At 37.9% G+C, this 16,946-nt stretch overlaps 1 protein-coding gene across 5 annotated transcripts in view; it reads right to left on the bottom strand.

Moving 5' to 3' along the window:
• Positions 1 to 269: 269 nt before the first annotated feature.
• SH3BP2 (SH3 domain binding protein 2) overlaps positions 270 to 16,946 on the bottom strand; it is a 36,500-nt gene continuing 19,823 nt past the window's right edge. For 4 of the 5 annotated variants that reach the window (XM_063157497.1, XM_063157496.1, XM_063157495.1 and 1 more), the window contains 12 exons: positions 11,617 to 11,756; positions 10,480 to 10,582; positions 8,722 to 8,839; positions 8,063 to 8,133; positions 7,611 to 7,699; positions 6,210 to 6,275; positions 5,168 to 5,666; positions 4,179 to 4,287; positions 3,795 to 3,850; positions 3,277 to 3,358; positions 2,961 to 3,020; positions 270 to 2,564 (listed from right to left, as the gene is read on the bottom strand). In XM_063157497.1, coding sequence (XP_063013567.1) covers positions 2,427 to 2,564; positions 2,961 to 3,020; positions 3,277 to 3,358; positions 3,795 to 3,850; positions 4,179 to 4,287; positions 5,168 to 5,666; positions 6,210 to 6,275; positions 7,611 to 7,699; positions 8,063 to 8,133; positions 8,722 to 8,839; positions 10,480 to 10,582; positions 11,617 to 11,755 — 1,530 coding nt within the window. In that variant the 5' untranslated portion in view covers position 11,756 and the 3' untranslated portion in view covers positions 270 to 2,426. The remainder of the gene's footprint in view (positions 2,565 to 2,960; positions 3,021 to 3,276; positions 3,359 to 3,794; positions 3,851 to 4,178; positions 4,288 to 5,167; positions 5,667 to 6,209; positions 6,276 to 7,610; positions 7,700 to 8,062; positions 8,134 to 8,721; positions 8,840 to 10,479; positions 10,583 to 11,616; positions 11,757 to 16,946) is intronic. The other variant, XM_063157493.1, reaches the window with a different exon arrangement.

Here is a 16,946-nt window from a genome sequence, read left to right on the forward strand (position 1 = left end):
ACATACTGAGCCATGCATTGTGGCTGTGTCTTTCCTCTCTACAAACACCAGAAACTCACCTGATTTGTTATAAAACAGACTAGACTAGTATGTAGGGGCAAGAGCAAGAAAGAATATAAATGATTGCAGATTTGTTTAGAACATGAAGATTTGCTTCTTAGGAATGCTGAAAATTAATTCCTCTAACTCCACTATTAGAAGAACACGGGTATGAACAAAAGCATCAGAACCCACCCCCATGAAATTAAAGACAACTACACAAAATGAGGTGGACTGGCATTGAAAGTTTATCCATTTCAGAAATCTATACATTTAGATACAAAAAGGAAATTACACAAAAATTTACATATCTGCAACTCTTGTATTACACAGGTAAAGAGTGTGTTAGGGTTTAAATGGATGTTTACAATTTAAAAATCTTCTGAGTATAAGTTGAGCAAACAATCAAATATCTGAATAGGGCCCCAAAGAGAGCATACTATAAATAACATTGTAATGACACAATGCAGTCAATTGTTCTCAGACAGAGAAAATCTTACTCTGTAGACAGGTGTGAATATTGCAAGAAACTTGAACTTACTCTGATATACATAAAAATATTTGCCAAAGAAGTGTTTTTAAATTCTGTCTTGGCTGAGCCTTCTTTAGAGAGATCAATGTCAGGATAGTGCATCACAGGGATACTAATTTAAAATAAAAGGAATAAAATTAAAAATATCCAGCATTCAAGAGAATCTAAATTTTAAGTACTTCACATTCTTTACACACATAAGCCCTATTACAGGAACAGGTGGGAACAGGGATCAAAAGACTGATACTCTGTATGTCTGTGTCTCTTGAAAAAGATGGAGGCAGAATTTCCTGCCTCAGTTCCTGTATATGATCCTCATATTCCATCTGATTAGTAAGAAAAATTCCCTAGGGACTAAATCCTGGTTTATTGTTTTCATAAAAAGCAAATTCTGATTATTTTTTTTTTAATGATTTTAAAGTTGTGACCATCTAATGGTAACAAGATTAAAATGGGCATGAATAAACTTTTAAAGGGTAACAGAAAAAGAAGTTTATGAATACAAATTCAGACTGATAAAAACTAGATGCCTTCTCCTGTTTCAGGAGTGACAGATTTTTTTTTACTATTATTACAAGTATTAGAGTATGAGACCATTATGACATTATTTTTGAATCAACAGAATTACTTAAGACGTTACTAAATTTATTCCTGAATTTTAATATGGAGGAGAAATTGAGTAATTTTGGCATAAATATCAAGCCCTTGGATTTAGGATAACTGTCCCAAAAATATTAGGGAATAAATGTTAAAAGCACCCTGGTAATGTCTATCACTGACAACAGATTAAAGACAGATTTTGTTTTGCATGCAACTACAAACTGAGTAGAAATTTTAATAAAAAAAGAAGTCTTGGTAGCAGACTAGGGTAGTGTGTTTTGCCCTAGAATAGAAAAGAATGCAGCTGGCTGACAGTAAAGTGTGACCACAAAGATTTTTGGATTGATAGTAGCATCACAATCATGGTTTCAGGTGGTTTTTTGTGCTTTCTTTTAAAGAAACTTTGACTATGGCAACATGAGATCAAACTGTTAATTGGAATTTGGAGCATTCAAATGGCTCCCTTCCCTTCCCCCAAAATCTGAAGTAGCCCTTTCTCTTTTCCCTTTAAAAATACCAGTGGCAGGAACCCTTCCAGTTCAGAACCAGACAATGGAGCTCCCATGAAAGCCAAATCAATATTGTCCCACACTTCTCTGAAGTGCATGGCATGAAGCAGTATGTGTATGCCACACCCATATCAGCCAGACAGTACCTGATAGTGATTACTGTACTCAGAAGGTACAAGGGTATAAGAGGTGGCTTAAAAAAAAGCCTCATTTCCTGATCATCTTTACCTATAGTAAATAAAATAATTTGCACAGAAATCTTCATTATGTACACATCAGCTATACAAGTAATACAAAATATCTCAGTTGAGCACCAATGCTGACTTTAGGAGTAGTTCCTCCAAGTCAGAGAATTAGTATTCCCTGTCACAAATAAATTCTGACATAATTTCAGAAGTGTCCATTTTCTAAATCAGCTGTGTTCAGATCACTTCTCTGTTCATGTTCATCTTCGACATTCCAAGGAGATTAGTAATAGCAGCAGTTTTATAAAAGGTATGGGTATCCTGGACAGCTTTCACAGCACAATCAGTTCAGATCTTTGTAAAGAAAAAGACCATAAAATCCACTGATCTGGACTCTAAGGTTTTACCAGAAGTTCATTAAATGGAATTTATATACCAATTTATGAGAGAATAATAAAAGGTGGACACAGACCCAGTTTGTGTGTGCAAACAGCGGGATGTCCAGCAGGCAGAGTCCTGTCCTCAGGGGCAGCAGGGTGGCACTGAGCCATGGCTGTCCTGTCACCTTGGCTTGGAGTAACCATAAGGACACCTGAGAATCAGGCTGTCATGACTGGGTAAGACATGAGTGCTGTAGTATTCCACCAAACTTCCCATGTTCAAAAATAGGATGTCTGAATCCAGGTAAAACTTGCCATCCTGTTGTAGAAAAAACAAATGTAACCATTGACAGTAGTGTTTCTAGCTCAATGTCTAAAGGAAAAAGGGCCAGAACATCATCATCAGAACTAAGTCCCTTCAAATACACTATTCCTTTGCAAACTAGTCAGTCACACAAATAAGTCCAAATTAAACTCAGGAATTTACTAGGATTTGACTGGGGCTGAAATTTATGATGATATATAATACAGCAATTAAAAAGCCCAGATCTGAGTACTTGAACTTTTATCCTAGATCAGATATTTGTAAATCAGCTGATTTTTACTGTCAGAGGTGGGAACAAATTTAGACTGATATTTACCTATATGCATCCCCCCCTTTTAATACACACTGACATATTTAATCTAAAGATGCAAGTGTAGTGCAGCTACTGACCTTTTCAAAGATTCTGTAGTTTCTCACTTTTCCTGCAGGTTCATCCCATACAACCAATACCTTGAAGAAGAAAAATGCAATGTATTCAGTCTATGCCACCAAGCTCTTCTAAGTCAAGGTATTATTAAGGAATTAATTAAAATTAAGCCCAAAAAGTTTTTTTACAATCACTGACACTATGATAGGGATTCTCTCATATTTGCTTGCTTTAAGAAAAGACCACATCTAAATTGTTAAGTACTTTTAACATATATAAAATGCAGTATATCTCAATCAAGAAGTTTTCTGGGGATTAGACTCAGAAATTGCAATTTACCTTTCCAGGCTTAGTAGATGAGTTCCTAATACAGTACAATCCATTTTGTGGTTGTCCTTGTGGGCTACTAGCTTTAAATATCCTAAAAAGAATAAACAATGACATATATTACAATCATTCATGTACATGACATTATTAGCACTCAGAAAATCAAATACCTACAGTCTTAAAATTCTCAATACAAATATCTGGTCTGGGTGTAATAATTCATAGTAGATCATAGGTGAAACAAAGTCACTGTTCTAGCACCTGAACCAGCAGTGCAGCACAGATCATCTGGCTCTCTGGTCCATCCAGCATCCTGGCAAAACAGCCTCCTCCAGATGGAGCCAAATCACATTGCATTCTCATCTGTCAATTGATATATCAGCACTGAACTAATTTATCTAGAAAGTGATTTGCATATTAAACACTTCAGTGCATGCTTTAAACACAAGTTATCAGAATTATCTTTGGATTACAGTTCAGTACAGGTTTTTGTAGGACTTCTAAGGAACTATTTTAAAATCACATTTTACCTTTCAACTTCAAAGGATTCAGAGGTATTAAGAAATATTGAAACAGGAAGCCCAACCTGTAAAAAATACAAAGAAAATAAATCACCATTAAGTCAATGACAACTCAAATCCCTAGCAACTTGTTATGCAAATAAGCTACAGCCATAATCTAAAATTATTAACAGTGATTTAATCTTTACTTTTCACTTCTTTCTCCAATCTTAAACTCTGTAACTTATCAAGGCATTCACTAAAGCTCAAAAAGAAATGAAAAAAAAAATACACAACACTATGTTTTCAAAAAACAACTCTTGTCCTGAAATAATGCACTTTAAATGTTCCCAAAGATATACATAACCAAGGAAAAAAATATTCTTTTAGAATGTATCATCTGCTTCATCTTACTTTTTCATAATCATCATCAGAGTCATCATCAGGTTGGCTTGGCTTGGAGGGTAGTGCTGGTTTTTCAAATGAAAAACTTCTAAAACTCTGTCCATCTGGTGGTGATCTCCTGGCAGAAACAGAATGAAAACTGAAGGATATCTCATCAGGAAAGCAGAACAAATTTACACTAAACACTGAAGGAATAGCAAAACTAGAACTGAAGCTTCAGTTTAACCTCCAAATAATACAATCCTAGAATGGTTTAGGATGGAAAGGACCTTAAAGACCATCTTATTCTAGCCCTCATGCCATGGGCAGGGACACCTTTCACTAGACTAGGTTGACTGGAGCTCCATCCAATGTGGCCCTTCCAGGGATGGGGCAGCCACAGGTTGTGTCAATCTGTGCCAATGCCTCACCACCCTCCCAGTAAATAATTTATTCCCAATATCTAATCTGAACCTACACCTCCCCTCTTTCAGTTTAAAGACATTCCCCCTTGTCCTAGCACTCCATGCCCATGTCAAAAGTCCCTCTCCAGCTCTTTTGTAGCTCTTCTAGGTACTGGAAGGCGTTCTAAGAGTCTGCCCAGAGCCTTCTCCTCTCCAGGCTGAACTATCCCAACTCTGCCAGCCTGTCCTCTTAGGAGAGGTGCTCCAGCCCTCAGATCAGCTCAGTGGCCTCCTCTGGACCAGTTTCAACAGTTTCTTTCTTGTTTTGGGGGGCCCAGAGCTGGAGGCAGTACTTGCAGATTAATTTAGATAATCACAAATTAATTTGGGTAAGGAGAGACCTCTAGAGATCATTTAGTCCAAGCTCCTGCACAGAACAGGTCCAACCAGATCAGCTGATTCACTGCAGATTTTCAAATAACAGGCAAAAAAAGCACAACAGAGAGAGGGATGGTGCAGGGAAGAGACACAGATGTTGGTATGAATCTGAGTATGCCTAAACTTGTTAACTAATAAGTGACTGAAAAAAATAGTGCATTGTGTTTTCATACTTACTGTAACTGGGGACCTAAAGATTTCTCTGTTCTGGGCTTGACTGCAGGGGGCTGGTGGCTTGGCACATGTGGCTTTGGGAGCACGGGTGGCACAAACAGTCCAGGTTTACCATGTTCCCTTGGCACTTTGGGCTCTGCTAGCTTTTCAGCAAGCTGTGACAACTTGGGTTTGTTGGCTGGCAGAGGAGGAGGAGTCCGTGGGGAAAGGTTTAAGGTTTTCAGCTTCTCACACGCTTCTGGAGGAGCAAGGGCTGGGGCTGGAGGCGCAGGCTCTGGGGGCAGCGGGTGAGACTCTTTGCCACTTGCAGGCTTTTTGAACACAGGTAAAGGGGGCACAGGGGGTGGCTCTAGTTTGATTTCAGGTAAGCTCCTCTTAGGAGGGGGTGGTGGTACTGGTGCACTTGGTTTGCCAGAGTAGGAATGTGCCCTTGCTTCGGAGTAGGGAGATTTCCTGACGTGAGGAACGGGCGGAGGTGGGTACGCAGGGGGCAGCACCATGTCTGCAGAAAGAAAAATAAAAAATGTGACACACTGAGGGGGAATACAGTATGTCATCAAAGGAGACTGCTCAAATCAATTTTCTATGTGATCTAAGGTATTTCACTGGCATAGGGTCTGACAGTACTCAACAGTCTGGATAAGCATTTAACTTTCAGCAGAATTCTGAAAGTTCTAGGTAATAAACTCCTGCTATTTTTCTTCAGGCATGATGGCCTACGATGGCTTAGCAAAGACTTCACTTTGTATTGTTTTTTCCTTAAAAACATGATTGCTGCTCCAGACTGATGACCACATACAGGTCACTCCAGGCAGGAGGCTCCAAGAAAACACCCCTAAAGAAATGACATGCTTTCTGTAAATGGTTACTGCTGTTATTACAAACTCCTGACCCTAAATACCTCTCAGGATTAGATACCTCTGCATTACTTCAGTTATCCTACCAGCTGGAATAGTAATGACTAATACAAGACAATAACCTGGCATTCCACATGAATATTGCCTTCACTGGGGGCCTTTCATGGGGAATCAAAGAAATCACTTACCATCTTTCACTATGTCAGAAGTATCTGGCTGCAAATAAGACTCATCCTCTTCCTCCTGGTCATAATCTGCAGATAAAAATCAGTGTGTCAGACTCTGAAAAATACTCTTGGAAGCTAGGAAACCTAAGAAAGAGTATATCAAGTACTTAGGGCTCCTTAAAACAGATATTTTTCAGGTATTTTTTTCTGAAGAGGTGAAAAAAATTAATAGTTTGGATCCATCTCTCTGCTCTCTAGGCGTTTCCTTAATTTTTCATGTCAATTAAAAAAGGCATCTCTTATAACAGAGGCAAATCAAGTACACTGCACGTTAAATTTTTTTTTCAACTTACAAGTTGAAAAAAATTATTTTTTGGTGACCCTTTCTAGTGTTCCAGCCTTCCTGAGAGAAGTTCAAATAAGTTGCAGAGACACAACCACATGGATGCATTGACAAAAATACTTGGAAAAAAAAACAACAAAACTCACAGAATTTAACCGTACCACAGAAAAACTTAGGATTTTGCAATTTGGAAGATTAAACAAGCTTAGTGATCCACAAAACAAATTTAATTATTTTGCCTTGCTCTGGCAACAACAACAACAAACAATAGGCACCACAAGAAACTGCTTAAGTGGTTTCCGTGTTGCCTTTAACTGTAAATCAGAATAACCAAGCCACAAAAAACATGTTACTTCTAGGCAGTAATCTCTGATCATTGATTATAAGAGGAGCCTGAAGGACAACATGCAGAGGAATGCCCTAAAAATAGGTAATACTATCTGATAAAAATCAGTTATTCTAATTTTCCAAATTTAAACTCCTACCAGGCCTCTTATCATCATTTATCTTGTATACAAGCCTCCTCTCCCATAAAATCAGAAGGACTAAACTGCAACCCCACATGAAATGCTGATAAGTTTGCTCTGCTCTGCTTGCAGCAATGGAACAGGATTTCCTACAAGACCCATTCCTGCAGAATAATCAGGAATTTCCTTTCAGGAAATGAGAGGACTTGCTCCCATCAACATTGCCCTTGGAAATCTGAAAGGACAGAGGGGGAAAGGCAAAGGAAAGGATCCCTGCTGAACCTCAAGGCAAGGTTTCTCATGTTGGTTTTCACAAACATTTTTCTTGACTAGGAAATGAGCTGCTGAAATATGCTGCGAATGCCTGCCTGACAGGCTTTCTGTCTCACTTTTAATCAGCCTCCTTAAAGGATCTGAAATTCTTTATTTGTGTCAACAGTTAATGGCGAGAATATCTGTTGCTGATTTAAAACTACAGAGATACACCTTGTAAAAAAACACCAGTTACAAATTGGATCAGTTTACTTAAACTATGGGAATAATTCCTGCAGAATTCAGAAGAAATAAATCAGCAACAAAGAAGCCTTATTTATCAGTGTCTGAATTTGTCACCTTCATTATCTGCTGAATGATGGGAATACTTGATGTCAATGGGACGTTCTACTGAGCCATAGAAACTGTCAGCATCAGAACCAGAGTCACTGCAAGAGAAAGGACAGAGTTACTTCTGTTTAGCAGGACTGCAGCACTGGAAAGGAATGCTGGAAAAGCAGAAGCAATCTGTTCCTATTTCCCAATTAACAGTCAGATATGTTGTTGCTGTCTTTTGAAAGATTTCATTTCTATTACACAAAGCTGACATTGAAAGTGCTCTTTGTTTAAAGATTTGGGGTTTTCTTCATGTTCTTTAAAGTATAAATTGGGATGGGATTTTCCTCTTGGGTCTTACTGTGCCTGCTCTTATTTAACAGAAAGTTACTTGTAGGTGCAAAAAGCCTAAAACACCACTGTAAAGAGCTAATGCAAAAGGGATAAAAAAGCCAATAAAGAATAAAGGTTTATACCTAAATTCTGTTATTATTTCTTTCTTCTCATGGTAGTGACCAATTTCCCTTCTCAAGGAGAGCATCCAATTCTAAACAAAAATGAAAATACAACATTCAACACATCAATTTTTAAATCATTAAATGCAGATGTATCTTGTCCTCTGTAAGATCAGAGTAACTGTGCAGGGAACATACAGTGAAATAATATTTATCCATTGCTTTTTTATTGAAAAGCCTCAGCAGTCAAATGTTTTGACTATCTAAAATGCTGTAGGAACCTACTGAAGTACTAAATTTTCAGTTCGCAAATTTCAGGCTGTTATTCCTAAAGCCAGATATATATTCAGAGTGTGTTTATGAGTGAGAGATTTCACTGAACAGTTTTCAGAATTTATCAAAGTCTTACACATTATTACTTTTTACTTGATGAAAAATAAATATGGAATATTTATGAAATATGGAGAAACCCATACTATCTAGTATGTCACAGCCATTCCCTAAATTACAAGTTAAATTAACATTAAGTTAATGGTTAAAACTTCAGACACGATTTTCAGAGGAGCTCAAGAACCAGGTATACAAATTTCAGCTGCATTTCCAGTTCATTTAGATTTTAGGGAAGTACAGGATTCTCTTTTTGCTTCAAAGAAAATGCTGTTGCAAAAGAAGAAAGTTACCTTTCTTTCATCTTCAGAAGAAGCTGAAAAAAACCACGTCCTGTGCTTCTTGCTTATGTGAACCAACTTGAAAGGAAACACGTTGCTTGATGTTGTCTCCTCAGCTGCCCGCATCACCCTGAGAAACAGAGCAACCAATACAGAAACATCTTCATTTAGAGTTAATGCTGCTATGCAGGGCATAAACACTGACAGAAAGCAGTTTCATTGACCAGTTTTGCCTTGTGGAAAATATCCCCAAGCCCAGAAAATCACCACAGAAATCCCCATTTGTGCATTTGCAGTACTTCTCCATTATTGTGGTAGAAGGGACAATACAAAAGGAAGAGCACTTGTTAATCCCCCAGCCAGACCTTTATAAACAGCTGCTTTGGCCTGTTCAAGAGTTAATTAATCACACTTATTCATAAGCACCACACACTGCAAGAGGTACTCAGGGTGCTCGTGGCCCTTATTTCAAGAAGTCACTATTTCAGAAGGGAAATCAAAACATTTCCCATGAAAATAAGGAAAAACTAATAATAGAAGCAAACTTCATTTTTACATGTTTCCCTTATAAACACTTTCTTGCACATTTTTTTATTAGTTTAAAGTAAGCATAACTTAACCACTTTCTTTTTCGTGTGTGTAACGAATTTCTTCATTTGGGGATCCTAGGGGGAAGAAAAATCTAAAAACCCCTTATGCAACTACTCAATCTAACAATGCTTTCTGTTCAAATTCTTTTTCAATAATGTTTCTCTGTGCCTTATATTAATCAAGACCTGGTCCCTATTCCAACCAAGGCTGCTAGAATGAAGATACATAAAAAGGAATGAACAATCTCTAGCATTTACAGATTCCATGGTATTGTTCACATTCGTGTTAATAGCAGAAATTGGTATCATGACAAAATTACAGTGCGGATTTCTCCTACAAATTACCCTTGAATTTTTAACTAGCTACAATGTTAACAAGTGCATTCCCTTAAAAATGTGCCATTGTCATGCTCTGTTAGAAAAGCTCTCAATCCAAGAAAAGGCAATTCCTTGTTCCAGAACTCTGAGAATATTATACAGCGAAAGGTACACATATACAATTGCCATAAAATTGCAGTGGTTAGGATCAACACAATGATATTTCTCTACACTCCCTCTTTCTCGCTAAACCTTTCTTAGCACCAATTTCAACAGCAATTCCCTAAAGTTAGGCTGGACTCTTATTAGTAGGCCTTGTACTTCTGCTGCATTCGGATTCTGATAGTATTGGCTAACTTGAAAGCCACATAGTCCTGTCTTCAACTTGCAAAGTAAATATAAAGATTAAAAATGTGTAGTGAAATGAGTCAGATACTTTGCACATGCATTCTCTTATTTAGCACTCTGTAGCTGATACAGTTTCAACACTAACTAGAGTTGCTGAATTAGTAACTCCATAAATTTTCTCTTCTGATTCCTTTCTGGTCTCTACAGAACAAAGAAGGTCTGTCTGAAAGAATCTATCTGCATGTGCAGTGTGCATTAATCAGTAACAGGAGCAAGGCCATTGCAATTCAAACAGCTTTACTGGTTAAATGACAGAAAAAGAAGGCTATCCACTCACCAAGCACAGGAAATGTCATATATACAATTTGAAAGGAATAAATTTCTTGAAATCTGAGATCAATGCTTAACCCAAACAACAGATGTAGCTGTGTTTAACTTCATTAGAAATGAAACCCATAGCCCCTAGCATTAAGTAAAAGGAGCTTGGGTGTTTAACAACTTCCTTGGCACTTACCTGTTGTAACCTTTCAAAGAAAATGCACCCTGGGGAGATGCAGATGTGCTGCTCTTAAAATAGTAAATACATCCCTCGTGGATAATCACAAATCTCAGTGGCCCTGAAAAGATAAAAAGTGATGAAAATATAAATGCAAGGGCAGCAGAACAACCAGAACCTCGTAGCATGTGTAGAACTATTGTTTAAGACCTTAGTAGTCATATGAATTGCTGTAAATGAGCACAAACAAGTTAAGTGACAGCTCACTGATGATCAGCCACACAGTGAAGCTGTCCATTTGCAGTTTCTGCACTAAGGGTAATATTTGATTCCCTCACATGAGAGGCAGCTGATCTGAAAGCTTCAAAAGAAGCCTCAGAGACTGCAGGCCTGACCTGCACCTCTGCTCCTTTATTAGTGGAATAAGCAATAGCAGCAAGGCAGCCACAGGGTACAAACACATATTTACATCCATCCCCAAACCATTATCTCCCTCTCTTCTTTCACCTCAAGTGCATAATCCTGCCAATAAAATGGTATCCTGTTTTCTTCTTTTGAAAGAGGCCAATACTGCTTCCTTTATCAAAGGCAGTAATCTTTGTCCTTAACTATATAAGCATCATTTCAGTATAAACAGGGATACCAAATGAATAGCATATATATAAACCCAAAATATGAACTTTTCCCCATGTAAATAAACACTGATTTCAGAAGAAATTACTGTTATTAAGTACAGCCCAATGTTGGCAGTGAGAAAATTTCCATTTCACAACAGCAGTGGGAGATGGGAATATTTTTTCCAGTACAGAATAACCAACTGGAAAAAAAAAAGCTGAGTACGAGTTTCTTTCAGAAAACATACATATCCTGGGAATCTGTTTGTCTTGAAAATCTTACTTGTGAAGGACTTGACAAGAGAACTAAACAAGCAAAATAAAATCAACCACAACATATATTATCTATGATTTAAAGTTGCAAAGCAATTAAAGGAAAATCTTTCAATAGGAGTCTTTCATATATATATATTCCAGTAAAATTGTATTCCAATACAAAGTGGAAAAACAGCTTCAACAGTCTGCTAACACAAAATCTGTTACTGGGCCCAGAGGCAAGCATTTAAAACATTTAATTTAGTTAATACCTCATTCAACTTACACTTGAGGATCTGCAGCTGGGTGCCTCCTTTTTTATGAAGATACCCTGACTTGGTGACTCCTCCAGGCATTGTCAGAAGGTTTTGTGCTCCAATTGCCTTCATTGGAACTGGCCAGACCTGCTCCTGCGAGGCCATCATTCTGCAATTTAGAATAATTAAAAACAGTTTAAAACTCAGATTTACTTTAAGGAATGAGAGTACTGAGAAGCAAAGCTTGTTTCCTTAAACAAGCTTTCCAAACAACTAATGTGGTTCAGCACTCAAGAATGTAACACAGACAGGGTGTTCAAAGATTCCAGGAACTTTGTAATGTATAAAAAAACGTGGTGCAAAAAGCCCCGATTTATTTTTATACAGCTCTCAAAAGTGATTGACAGTTGTTGAAACAAAGAAAAAGTGCTTAGTAAATGTTGCTTAAGTGGTTATGTTTTAAAAATACTCCAGATAACACTGCAAGGCTTAATCAGGCAGGTGACTGGAAATAAAATTGGTTTCTTCTCCCAAGTGCCACATGACACACGTATATACAGAAAATGTCATTGTCTGTGCAACAAGAGAATCAAGTCAAGGTTTAGTAACTGCAGCATCCAATACTACTTACTCCAGATATTTACATGTTTTATTCTTTAACTCTTAATTCTTTAACTAAAAGGATTAGTATATAATCTCATACTGTATGTTAAATGTGACAGCATACTGTGCAAATGAAGGTACTCTCAGATTCCTGCAGGCTTCCATTTGATTTATATATCAATTATTTATGTAATGCTCCACCAAGCATCTCTGCAGTTAGCACTCTTTCTGCTGTCATCTTAAACCAAATAGATTCGTTTCTGAGGTAGAAACTTATTCTGATATATCATGATGAGCCCTTTCTTTCTTCAACTACTAACAGAACCAGGCTAAAAATCCTACTGTGTCATGGGGAAAAGAAATCACATGTGGATAGAATGGGAATTTTGACCTAGACATAAAAGGATCTGTTACCATCAGGTGTAGGTAAAGGTGAAAGGCAAACTAATGAAGTTCCAGTTAATTAGTTTCTGATAAATGAATGATGGTTTAGAACTGAAAAACTTTCAGAGCATGACTGAAATTAAATGGATCTTCTTCATTTCTCCTTTTCCCAAAAGGGATAGTAAGGGATATAAATTGTGAGGCTCAGCATAGAACCCAAGAGCCTCAGCACAACACCCTACCCAAGCACTTGCCCCTCCAACCTAAAACTGCTTTTTCCATTCTGAAAAGAACAAGGAAGTGTTTCAGATTTGTTGAGGTGCAACAGCAAAGTGTGTACCCATTGTATGGGTTAGGGAAAACAGAAATGCAAATGAATGGATCTTGCATTTAGGATCAGTTTAGGATTTAGATCTGTTTGCTGTTTGGTGATGATGCATGTGTGGGAAAGGGGAGAAATTCCTAGCAATTTCTACCAGGAGAGTTTAAACTAAATTAAATTCTCTAGGCAGTCGAGAAGATTTAATCACATAAATTAGGTTTTGGTCTCCAGTGTTAGGAAGCAGATACAGTCAGAGAAGATGGGATCCAAGGCCCTAAAAGGCTCCCACAGCAGACGTGTCAAGACACCATGGTATCCCAATTTTCCCCCTGGACCTTCCTGCTCACCAAAAAGTAAGTTGCTTTTGTTCTACTCAGCTGTGTCCTTCCTTCTGCTGTTTCCTCCCTGTTCTTATTAAATGACTGAGATCTTTCCAAGCTGAGTTATTTCCTCCTCCTCCTCCACAACAAAATTTCTAGCAACAGCAATGTGTCCAAAAAGGAGCTACTCATGTATTTTAAGCTTTTAAGAATAAAAATCAAAAAATAGTAGCAGAAGCTAACATTCCCCCTGCCCCCCTAAATCCTTCAAATTATTTCTCCACATCTTGCAGAACAGTTGAAGTGAGGGAAAAGGAGAGTGTTACCCAGCTGGCTGCTGACACCAAACCACATGAGCACTGCTAAGAGTGATTTCCTTGAAATGAGGATTGCAAAGGCAACTGGGCTTATTCTTTTAAGAATACACACAACAGTGTTTAACCATTAGAACTTAAATTACTTCAGTCTGTTTCTAGTTACATTCAGAAAATAGATTAAGTAAAAATGAAACCTTTTCATTCAGATGATTATATTCTGATGCTACTTTTCCAACATTAGTCTCAATGCCATCCAAGAGTTTCATGTTCATCTTAGGTCCTCCAATCCTCTGTATCTTTACTACAAACAAAAGAAAGGACTGAAGCACCCAGTGCATGGTATGAAACTCTTTCAGTGTTCCGTATGTAGGCTGAAAACCTATCAGAAGAGGCAGAGGTCAATGTCTCAGAGAAGTTATCCAAAACAACCAGTGAGTTGAAATTTCTAGGAAGCCAAAGTCAAACACTGGCAATAAGTATATGGCACCCTAGGTAAATACAGAAAGCAGAAATATTTGTACTGGTCATGTTTGCCTTCTATAGGGGAGTGCCCTAGTCAGACCACTCACTAAAGCATGTCTGGATGGGCATTATCTCCTCTACCTTAAAAAACAGATCTTAAGGCAGACAGGAAAGAAAACTATGGAAACAGAGAAAAAAAAAATTAATCCATTTTTACAGTGTGCAGACTATGGGATTTACCTGACAGGAAAGGACAGCCGAGTATCAGGTTCTGCTTCCCCTTTTCACAAAAATTTCTTATTTTTGGCTACTTACTATAAAACAGTCCTGAAAACAGAGACCAAAACGTGGAACTTCCCCAGCCCAGCTAAGTGAATAAAAGAAGTGAGTAAAAAGAGACACAGCTGAAATCCATGACATCAAGTACAGATTACATGAACTAAAGAGCCCACCTAATGCACCAGGCTTTTCAACAGATTTAGAGGCAGCTAAGCCTATTATCTGGATTTCAGTGTGGCTTATAACACTCCTCATCATATCTGTACACTCCTCAAGCACTTTCATTTGCAGGAACATGGTAGACACTTAGGGAAGACTTCAATATTCTGAGATGAAATCTTTCACTTATGCTGCTAAAATGCATTTAAGTACTTTGACTCTAGACCTAATCTGATTTTTATTCTTTTCTTGACTGTAGAAAACAGTTCTGTAAGGACAGATGTTGCTATTTTGCATCCTACTGCTGGGAGAAAGCTGTCAACACAAATCTAACTTCAGAATCTTTATTGTAGGGGTGGAAGAGAAGGAAAAAATTGAAGCTCAAAGATTTTTGTGGTCTTAGCATCTATAGTATGGTGGCCTTTAGCTCACTGAATGGTTCCTTCAACTCTTGATATTCCTGTTGTAATTTATTTAACAGATTACATCAAGAACAGATGGATGCTGCATTACCAGGTAGGTGCCACAGCAGTCACTGAAGTCACTGTTAACTTTGGCATTACTGAGAACAGAGGGACATTTCCCACTTGTTTCTTTTGCAGTCACATTCTTACACTACAAGCCAAAGCCCCAGTTACAGATTTTCACCTCTGGTGCATTGGAGAGCCTCTTCCACAGGGCTGACAACCAAATTAACAGAAAGGCCTTACTCAGTGCAGCCAAAGCTCCTTCTGACACTGATCCTCTGTCACAAACAGAAGGCAACAACCCCCATGCATTGTCTGGTAAAAGATTCTAGTAATAGCTACACACTTTATTTCTCTTCTCACTCACCAAGGAACTAGAGGCATATTTTTAAATTTTTTAATCAGTTTTTCCACCAAACCCACTGCATGTGGCTATTGAATTAATCTTCTCCCCCACTGAATGGAACCCTCTGAACAAGAAGAGGATGGCAGCAGTCAGGGAAAGGTCTTGCATCACTTTGTTTCTCAGGTGATCCCTGTGACAATTCTATGCTTGGGAGGGAGATGAAAGGCTCTGCAGTGAAGCAGGAGGGAGTAGAACAGCAGTTTCTAGGATGTGCTTCATCGTTCAAGGGTGCTTTTGGTAAGACAGAATGGTGCAATCAACACTCTGGAGCATGATACAGAGCTTATATAATCACTATTGTAACTGCTTCTTATATACAAACTGGTCCACCAGACTGAAAACCAAACCAAATTGCAGTGTATTGCTCATGTGTCAGTAAAGTCAGCCCAAGTCTATCGCATCAGTATACTTTTCTCAAACACTATCACAATGAGCCAGTTTTTATTTCAAAGTACCCTGAAAGTTAAACAGCATGAATAAAAGTGAATTCACACACTTCTTCTCATAACCAAGACAGGGCCACTCAGATGCAGAAGTGTTTTCTGAATCATAGTACTGCTACCAAGCTGAAACTCTGACTGGATAGCAGACTTCTGTTATTGTGTTTTAGATAAATGTATACATCTGTGAAGCAATTGTAATCTATCCCTCACTCAGTGGATAGAGAACAGCCAGAGTGAAGGCTAGGGCATAACTTTATAGGCTGAAAGTCCCTCCATGAGTAAAAGTAAAATCCTGCCAGGTTAAAAATCTGGATTACATTGTAGAAGAACACTTACCCCTCTTGGCCCTAAGAGCTATAGGCATTCATCCCAACTAAAGCAAATACAAGTTGATTCAATTAAGGATTGCATCCTGGAAGAGCCCTCAGTTCTTGCTTAACTTCAGCAGAATATATGGCAGATGTGATCATCTCCACATCTTGCAGTATATAGGCAAAAAAATATTACTCTCTTCTCTGAGACTACAGCTGCCAACAGTTGTTTTAAAAGTTCTCACTTGTTATAATAATATTTATGATCTGGCTCTGGTGGTCATGCTGCAAAAAACCAAAAAAACAGCCTCCAAAGTTGCAGTACAGAAAGTAAACCTGATCCGAATTTGTAACAATGCTCTCTATGCCAACTACATCTGAAAACTTTTACAACTGTAATCTCATAACCTCTAGTCCTTAAGTTTTATGTGGAAGTAAAGCCCAGCTAAGCCAGATGCTAGTTTACTACTGAATAAATAACTTCCAAATAACATGACATACATAATAGATAACTTACAGAAATGAATATATTCTTCAAATCATGCAGAGGGTGACTGAAGTATCCAGGCTTTACCAAAAATGAAGCAGCATTACACACTGCAGAACATGAAAAGTTTCCCCTATATGCTCTCAGCAATTCTGAGTTAGAATGATTTCTCTGATTCAAGCATTTAAACATTTACCATCTGTTCTTATAACTGCTTTCTACAGAATTATCAGGTCTCTTGTCTATTTATTAACCATTCTCCAATACTTCTGAAATACTTTTCCATATCTCTCCTACTTTTTTTGGTTACACATTCCATTTCTTAATACTTCTAACAGCCCCTTTCACAATACTCTCTCAGAAAGATTAATAGCACAGTACAAACACTGAAGTAAAAAA

Source organism: Melospiza melodia, chromosome 5, assembly GCF_035770615.1.
Source record: "Melospiza melodia melodia isolate bMelMel2 chromosome 5, bMelMel2.pri, whole genome shotgun sequence".
In the NCBI taxonomy this organism is placed as follows: Eukaryota; Metazoa; Chordata; class Aves; order Passeriformes; family Passerellidae; genus Melospiza; species Melospiza melodia.